Source organism: Phaethon lepturus, unplaced genomic scaffold (assembly GCF_000687285.1).
Source record: "Phaethon lepturus isolate BGI_N335 unplaced genomic scaffold, ASM68728v1 scaffold2843, whole genome shotgun sequence".
NCBI classification, from domain to species: Eukaryota; Metazoa; Chordata; class Aves; order Phaethontiformes; family Phaethontidae; genus Phaethon; species Phaethon lepturus.
This window is the reverse complement of record NW_010526780.1, coordinates 59,327-69,221: the sequence shown is the minus strand read 5'-3', so window position 1 is coordinate 69,221 and position 9,895 is coordinate 59,327. Positions and strand designations below refer to the sequence as shown.

The 9,895-nt window shown below is 36.4% G+C and overlaps 1 protein-coding gene across 1 annotated transcript in view; it reads right to left on the bottom strand.

Annotated features, from left to right (window-relative positions):
* Positions 1 to 4,441: 4,441 nt before the first annotated feature.
* NEK7 (NIMA-related kinase 7) overlaps positions 4,442 to 9,895 on the bottom strand; it is a 63,152-nt gene continuing 57,698 nt past the window's right edge. Inside the window, exon 10 of the mRNA XM_010283162.1 lies at positions 4,442 to 4,552. Coding sequence (XP_010281464.1) covers positions 4,442 to 4,552 — 111 coding nt within the window. The remainder of the gene's footprint in view (positions 4,553 to 9,895) is intronic.

The window sequence follows — 9,895 nt, the reverse complement described above, 5'->3', positions numbered from 1 at the left end:
TGTTTAAAACTAGAAATCAAAAGGCGTTGGGCTGGAAAAACAGAATTAAGAACAATGGAGTGAAGTAGTTATCGAGGGGAAAAAAAAAAATAAGGCTTGTCCATGGTGAGGGATAAAATTTGAGAAGTCAGAAATGGGTTGACTTGAGCAAAGTCACAAAGAAGCACATGGCCACTAGGAAAACTAGACACAGAGAATTTCAAATCAGGAAGAGGGTAGAGCAGACAACAGAACTGATGAAGCAGAAGCAGTGGAAGAGAGGAATTGTAGGACATCAGAAGCAAGTATGAAAGGGAAACAATTTTTAAAAAGCATCAACTGAAGAACAAGGTTCAGGGAAGGCAGTAAAGTTTGAATAAGAATCTTAAAAATCTATATTTGAGTCATGTTTTGAAATATAAGTAACACCCCACTGGGCATTCCCAACACTTGTATTTACCCCCTTGGGTGACCTTGGCAGAAAGCTTTAGTTATTTACCCAGACCAAACCAGAGATCAGCAATTCAGAAGACCAGCACTGCCCCTGGCTAGATGATGTGGGGATACGGCAGGGTTGGAAAAACTTCTGACTGTTAAAGAAGTATTTAAAATGATGGAAAAGCAGTGATTTGAACTCTGCTATCCAGCACCTTTAGTTCCAGATTAAATTGACTCCCCACAAAGCAAGACCTGAAGGCCTTCGTTGATTCTCCCTCACATCAACCTCCTGCTCCTAGAAGCTCAAATACCTGACGCAGCATTCGCCACCAGCATTCAAATTCAGCCTTTAAGATTCTCATCTCACTGTATAATAGCCAAGACAGAGATTAAGTGGACAGATTGCTGAAAACAAACATCACTGCAATTTTGGGTCCCATTCAGAGATATCTGAGAACCACTGGCATAAGACTACCTCTCCATTTCCAAGCCTCTGTCAAGAATTTCACTCTATGGCTTTCTTAAACATCAGCATGAATAAAACACCAGCCTTCTCAGACACTTCTAATACCGTATTTCATTTTCCGGTATACTGGCATGTTTTTAAAGTTTCTGCTCATTACAAAAAGACGACATACCTCTGCTCGTACAATTGGTAGCTGGATCATTAGAGTGCAACAGGAGACAGGGAATAAAACCACATTATTCCCTGCTACCAAACCAGCGACATACAGGAAGTATAGAACGTGAGCTGAGCATATCATTTCTATATACCATACTGATTACTATTTATTCATGTGTGTATATGAGATTCACTCAACATTACCGAAATTACACAAAAACCAGCCTACCTATAAAGAAGAGCTCACAGGAGTCGGGGCATAATGGAAGCTCTTCTGTACACTTTTTAGATACTTTTATATGGTCTGAAAATAATTTTAGATTTGTCTTTAAATTTTAGATAAAACACTCCTTTGGGTTAATTTTAAATATATCTGATTTAGTGGTTTTAGATAAAATTTTGACAAATAATACTAAAAAGATTTTTTTTCACGTACTGTCTTTTGTTACAGTCAAGAACACTCACATATAATCAACTAGTGGAAGCAGTAAACTGGCCACAAGATAGGTAGCAGCTACTGTAACACATGTGTGTGTATATATATCTGTAACAAGAAAAATTTGGAAAAAATATCATAGAAACACTATCATTTTAACATTATATTTAATATCTGTATATTTTATTTCTATTATACTACTGCACAGCAGGGGACCTTTCAAGGCAAGACAAAGAGTTTATGCAATGTCATTCAAAGCACAAAGTTCACTCATGAAGCAAATTAATACCGCAGCATTACTGAAATAAAAAGAGGAGCTAGTCAGACATTTTGGTTAGAAATGTAACACATCCTCTTTAAAGAGAATAAATACGTAATGCCATAGCTCAAAATAAATAGTGCCAAATATCACCATCAACAACATATGAAAAATAGAATGGTGTTTTATAAAAGAAAATATTTCATAAGCACACATTATAACAGACGTTATCGTTTTCATATGTTACTAGCTGCTTTACTTAAGGGATAGATTCTACAATCCCCAGTTACACAAACAGTCCTGTTAACCTGTATGAGCTTCTTAATTATAAAGTCTGGTATCAGAGTTATCTGTACCATTCATTTTACAGATTTTAGAATAGGAACAACTATTTCTTTTCCTCAGCACAAAATTTTATCATCAATACTAAAAAACAAACAATAAAAAAATTTAAATGCTTAAGTATGTACATTTGCTAATTCATTATGTTTTTACTCAATGTATCCTTCCAGATTGGGGGGGGGGGGGGTATCTATTATTGGTTTCTTTCAGGGAAAGTTACAATACTTGATGCATAATATTAGATGCAAATAGGCTGACTGTGTTGGATTTTTTTCAGTGATTTTTAAATGTTCCAATACATTTCAGAAAAAAAAATAGTTTGAGTATTTGTGCATATTAAGATATAATCTTGGCCGTCAAGGAAATACTGTGTTGCCTTTTCCAATACAAAACTGTTTCATTCTATAACATATGAACTAGTGTCATAGGACATAACCATCTTTTTTAAAATTCAATAACCAGATAATAAATGAAAACAAATCTAGAGGTTGCTAGATACAAACCAAAGTTTCTCAAATACTTCCTACATACAAATTGTGCCACTGAAGTCCTACAAGATTAAGTATACACAGAAGCTAGAAGGAAAACTAAGGATTCTTCCTACAAAATCTGGAAACAAAAATAAAGAAGTATCTATTACAATAAGTTGATGATCTGGCACATAGTATTTAAAAACTCCTGCATTTTGACAAACACAATTTCCATAGTATTTGTAGTTTTAAAAAATACAAAACCAGAAAAACCCCTGACCTAGCCTGAACATTTCACCCACAAACCCCACAGAATGGTTTTTATTCTTTGAACATTACATTAAATCAAAAATTAAAGCTGCACAGAGAAACAAACAAACAGAAAAGTGAGCATGCAGGGAACTGACTGCATCTAGAACTTGTATGTGTATGTGCATACGGCTGCTTTTATTTGAACTACCTTCTTTTTACCCATATAAGGAAAAAGATTTAACTGACCAGAACAGCTTCTCAGCAATATAACTGGTAATGATTCTGTTTTGACAGTTCTGTATTTTCTCCAAAAAAAGTTCATTCTTGAAACACAAGAAATTTCAGTCCATTCTCCATTTTTACCACATTTAAAAACAAGACACCTTCCTTAACACTAAAAATATTATTTAAGCATACCCAAAAATGTACTAAGGTCTAATAAAAATATTTTCCATTTTTTCTTTTCAACTGATAAAGTATATTTAAGACATTTTGCATAAATATTTATTTACCAAATGAAGGAGTGGCAACTTTCTCTTAAACATAAAAGCTAAAATTTACTTTTGCTAAATATAAAACTGCTTCTCGGAATACAGTATACAAAACCAAATATTCATGAAGAATACATTTCATGTTAGATTACACCATTATATCTTTTCCAAAAGGTTTTTCTATTAAAAAAAATAACTAAAATTTAAATATACTGTATGGTCATTCAAATTATTCTAAACACAGAAATCTACAAACAGTGACATATACATAAACAGTTGGGAAGTTGTAACTTAAAGATCGCACCATTCAATCAGACCTTCTCATAAACGTTAGCCTTCAAAAGAACCCTATTTACTACAAGAAGCATCTGCGTGGTTTTAAGATTTAACTATGCAGACCCCTATTGCCCCAGGGCAGTGCTGCACAAGTCTATTGAAAATGATCAGATTGCAGAATCAACACCTTAAATTTTCCCAGAAAACCTCCAACAAATGTTTTATGTACATTATGACAGGAATACAAAACAAAAAGGCATGCTACAAGAATTTCAGCGTCACAATTTTTCCCAAAACTATTTTCCCATCACATTTGGCAAGCAGAGAACTGATCCTACCATCTACTCTCAGGCTGAGAACTGCAAACTACAATTCAATATAAAATACAATATCCTTCTATAATAATTATGTCCCTCTTACAACAAAGATTAAAATAAAGTTAACTGTGCTGATTCATACTTTCCATAAATTACTAAAAAGGTGAGAGATTCAGACATTTTGCTTCTGGATAATAAGCATAACATCTGTATCATGTGCAAAAGCGCAACTGTGTTTTAAAACTGAGGCCCAACTGAATACAATTTTGTTATTAAAGAAAATATACTTGAACCCACTTAACATGGAAAACAGTGGTTCTCAGTATCTTTTAAAGTTATGCTTTACCTATTTAAACCTGTTGTAAAACTGCAAGTTAGTAAAAAATACAAAAAATAGAAATAAACAGAAAAGAACAAAGCTTGTATATAAATTGGCTTACAATTCAAAGCACAACAGTAAGCTTCAAATAATTACATTTCTGTAACGCACAAAGAGGTGGGATGATTTATTTAAAATACTTCGTTATTTCCGCTCTTTTCTTCACGATTTGATGTCTGTTTAGCTGCTCGCAGTGTGTGCATGCATACGTTTCGCTACATCATAGACATAGGTTATGTCTGGTCGCTTCTCTGGATCCGGGTTGATGCACATATTAACTAGCTGTCGCAGCTAGGAAAGGAAAATAACATGTAAGAAAGCCAACGATCCCATCAAGTAGTATTATCAAATTCAAATTAATGAGCATGGCAAAAATTAGCCAAACATCGTAATTCTGCACAAACGCACACGCTCAGCCCTCCCCCTCTCAACACACACCGCGCCCGGTTTCACGCGAGCTTGCGTGCAACATACTCCCGGGATTTTCACATTTTGTATTGCTGTCCAGAAAAACCCATGAGCAGATTTAAGTTCTAAAGCTTTCAACATACAGCTTTAGACATTTAGTCCCATTATACATCATTCAAATGAAAATTCCTGTGCTTTTGGAGGGCTGTGCCTGCAAACAGCAGAAGGCTGAAAGTCGCACAGAGAAGGTAAATTGGGACTGCTTGCTCATTTTCTCCCAATAGCAGAGTTAGCCAGCAATAAACGGCATTGCTGCATGACAGGTTCCAACAAAAAAAAGGCGGTGATTCTCCTTATAACACACAGCCAACCTGCAGAACCTCCTGCTACTAGAAGCTACCAATACACGCGCATTCAGAAAGCAACTGACCAAATTAAACCCACTGAGGGGTATTTAATATAAAGATGCCACCTTTGACTGAGGAAACCTCTGAACATGAAACTGGAAGCTGGGAAAGTATCACATTATGGGAAGTATCACATTATGCTGGCCCTGCTACTCCACTTGTCCACTGTTGGAGACATAATACTGGAATAAACAACCCTTAGTCTATGTCCCAATATCTATTCTTAGCATTAGATCACTGATCTTTTTGTTACAGGAAGAAGCACATAATTAACAAATACGTTCACGGAAGCCTCTATCTGGAAAGAAACAAATTGCTATGACTAGAAAACCCCATGTTTCCACAACATTATACTTTATCGGCCTTCTATAGTACACACATTCAGCAGAAGCAACCCCAAAGAGCTTCCACACCCCTGAGACACTTCTCATTGCCTCCACAGATAAGCAGAACTGTTGCAGGTTTATCTTCTCTCTTGATATGTCTCAGGTAACATCAGAACTTCACATAGTCTGGACAACCTTCTGATGGGGCACCTACTTTGATTGGTATTGTTGTGTGCAATTCCTAAGCATTCTGCAATGTAGAATACACCTGCATCATGATGACTTATTAAAATATTTATAATTCTTTGCAAGAGCAACTTAACCAACTCTGAAGCTCTTCCTTTATGCTTTTTAGCAGCTTTGCCAAATCCTCCTGAATGTCCTTATGGTATTGGGGCAGGGGGTAGAAAAAAACCCAACAAACAAAAACCCCACACCTTGCATAAACAAAAAAAACCCAACACTTTGCTATGCACCCTCCTATGGCAATATGTCAAATTTGGTTCAGTCTCCCTTCCAGTACTATTAGGTACGACTACTGAAAAAAAATCTGTAATTATTGCAACTAACATAGAGTGGCCTCAACACCATGATTATTCTAAAGTAACATAGATTGCATATTGAAATCTGCTGTCACAGAGTTTTCTTCCTGCTTTTTCTAAAAAGACCAAAAAAGGATTTTAAATTGTAATTATACTCCTTTCACTTTTCAGAAGATTAATTTAAATGCATGGGAATAGGAAGTCCAGAAGTTAAGTAAGAAACATTGCATGCCGCTATTTAAAACTCTGTCCTTTAGCCCTTGCAGAAACATTGTAAACTGTATACGGTGTACAGGTTTTTCATATTTAACAATACAAAAACTCTGTCACTAGACATTCCCCTTTAGCAAGAAGGGCTCAATATTTAAAAATGAGATCATTAATTCCAAAGATACCAGTTAGATTGCTGGACTTAAAAAAAATATATTAAATCAAAATAATCTGTAACAGACTTGCTATTTGAATCTTAAACAAGCTAAGTATAGCCTGACTAATGGAGTTACAAAAGCCATCATATTGCTTCTGGCAGCCAATAAATAAAATACAATACCACTGACAGGAAAAACTATTAGCCTGTAATAACCCCCAATCATTCCGAGAATAGAATGCAGGAATCATGAACTACTGTAAGAAATAATAATTGCCAACATGTAATACAAATATGCAAAGCAAAACAAATCTCCTGTAGAAGCAGCAGGTGGGACACAGTGTAAGCAACAGGCAGAGACGAGCAGCTTGCTATGCAACACCTCAGACAGCCTGCATGGAAAACAGGAAAGACTGAAGAACATCCAAAAACCCCAAGCACTAAATGAGACTCAAGTAAGGAAACATTTTGTAAAGAGAATACAAGTGTAATTTATCAGGAGAATACGACATCGAATCTTGTACATATACATTTATCTTTCTCTGTGAAGATTTCCATCTGTTCAGTAGAACTGCATATAGTAAATAAAGTCTCAGTAAAAGACCTTGAAGGATTGAAACCTATAAGCCTATCATCAGAGGGGAAACAGAGTATTCTTTCTCCTGTTTTTACCAGTTGTATCTCAATAACTTTACTGTAGGTAGAACAGCAGAAGCAGATCTTCACGAAATTTACCTGTGAAAAGCATGAGAAACCTCGTTTACCTCCAGTAGGCAACTTCATACCTTTTCAATCCTGGCCTGTGGGTAACTCTGATTTTGTTTTCTAAACTGAACTTTATCACCTAAAAATCAATTTCAGACTCAAACTGTTTATTAAGTTATTAAACAGGAAGCCTTCTTTCAGAGTTCCTTTTTTATTTGTTACAGTATATTACAATTCAAAGTTTCAATAAAATGGCCAAGAAGATGGCGTTGCTTAGGAAGAGACTGTAGCAGAACAGCATCATTAGTCAAAAGTACATGTAAGGCTTTAGGTCCTATTAATCCCTGTAAGTACACTTGCAAAATCCATTCACCCACATGGTGTCTTGACTGGTAGCTTTTTTGAAGTTTCTTATTTTTTATTTAAAAAAAAAGCATATGTAGCTACTATTGTTAGGATGCAAGGAAGTATCTACAAGAATATGTTCATAGTAAGGCACAGTCACTGAATCTGTTTACTCAGAAATTCTCTTCCCAGCATAGTGCCAGTGGTAAGCTCTATTAGTGATAAACCTTCACTATTGCTGTAATAAAAGAAACCAGAGTCATAGATCTCTTCTGGCTATGAGTCTTTACATTTAAATGTTGGTCACTGCTGTAACTGCAAAATCTCCTTCCCCCTCCCAAGTCTAGAATCTCAGTTGTACGGCAGGAACGCTGAGCTGACTATGCTTGGGACACTGCACAACGATTGTACAGATTCCTGAGTAGTTTCAAAATCCTTGAGCTCTTCGGAGCCTTGTTACTGAAGAACAAATCTTTGTGAGAAGGTGAATTAATTTTGCTGTACAGGATGAAAACAGTTACACAGGAAGACAGTCTTTCAGGACTGAAACTGGGACCATGCTGGATGTTAGTACTTGGTTATACACTATTCCTTTAACTCCTACAGGAATATCCATTTCAATAAACCTGAAATCCATTTGTCAACCCCTCTAGTATTAATAAAATTTCCGATGTAGCAGAAGAGCCCAACAGTACCGTGGGAAGAGGCACTGGGATTCTAAAGTCAGACTACCATTAGAGATAGAGTATTTTTTATTATGTGGCACAGAGTGGCCAACAGGCAGAACAGACTTATGACTGAGCTGGAGGAACCTCCTGTTACATCCCCAAGCTGCAAACTTCTTTGGCTGCTTATTGTTCTTAACCTCCTCTGTGCACTTAGCACAATGACTGTCTTTAGCCTGGAGCTTAGCCTGACATCGGAGCAGTGGGACACACTTTCTTTAACTTTGGCAGGTTTTTCAGCTATGAAATAAGTAATTATCACGCAAGTCAGGAGGGGGAAAGACAGAAATATGACAGGCAAGTAAGTACTTTGTTAGCCAGTGGAAAAAGAGAAATTTTCATACAGGAAATTTTGGATGAGAAAAACCACCACAAAACCCTTCTTATGCTGAATAGGAAACCTTCTTGAAGCCCTTTCTCAGTGTTATTCTCAAGACCTTCTAATGGCAACTAACACTGCCATCGTGGACCTGCTGGCTCATTCAGCCTTCACATCTGGGAAGGAAGTTGGCTATGGACTTTAGAAGAATAGCACCTCAGTCAAAAGGAAGACCGAAAAACTTCATCTATCATGAAAGCAACGTGATACTAATATTGGCTGACAAGACTTTAAGAGTGTTGACTGGGGCTGGCAAGGGAGCCCCAGCTTTGAATTGCCTGATGCAGAACAGCTTTCAGTAAATGCTGAGTACTCACTCTGATTACCAGGCATTCTTAAGGATCATTCAAAAATTGAGATATTCAAAGTTGTTAAACATTTGAAAATCTTCGCTTATGACTCTACTGCTGAAGCAACCATTTGTGAAAATGCAGCTTAGACTATTAGGATTTCTAATCAAACGTTTTTAAAAACATTATCCATCTGTCCATCTATTTTAAGGTGCATCTTTCTGTCACACTATTCTGTGATGACAGAGACATACATTACTAACAGGTTAGTCTTATAAAGAGTTCAAAATTTAGAACAAGTGTCACATCTTAAAACTCATTAAAATCTACTTACAAAAAAGCTTCTCTAAAAAGCACTTGTCTTGCTTTTGTAACGAAAGTGTTTGCACTCCTGTATCACAGGATGCAGAGATCACCACTCAGTGAAATTTTTCTGTCAGAAAATTCTTAAGTTACAAAATATGAAGTGGGTTTTACTGTTCAGTGATCCCTGACCTCTACTGTTCACTGAGTGTGCTTCCAACCTGGTTAAAGGTTTGATATCTAAATTTCCAGTACAGGTGAAACACTTAGGACAGTAACCCAACATGACAGGTAACACTTGTTTGTTTCTATTTTTTTTATAGTTCACGCCAGCACAGTGTTTTTGCAAACAAGTAACAAAAGGTCTATTTTGGCGCAATAACTAATATCTATTTTTCCATGTACATTAGGGAAGACACAAGTCTTCATATCAGAACATTAAAAAATGTTCTCATTACAGTCTCCATAGTTGATTATTTCTTTTAAGTAACCATTTTCGTACTTGTCTTCATACCTATCATAGCTCCGATTCTACCATTATGTTTTAAAACAACTCGTGTATTTTGCAAATAACTCGTTTATCCAAGGTGCAGAAGTACACGTCTGCTTTGAAATAAAGAAAACGTAACATGTTGTGCTTTGCATCGGTTTTCAACACTAGAAACTACACAGGTGGAAGTAGAAGGTGGAATATCTTTCCCCATCCAAACTCTAAGACCTTCTATCTGGGCCAGACTTTGATATTTGCCCCTTGGCTGGGAATCCGCATATCCAACCTCACACTTAGCTGCAGTGAAGTAGCCCTGCAGGCAGGCCAACTTCAACGAACCACTAGTG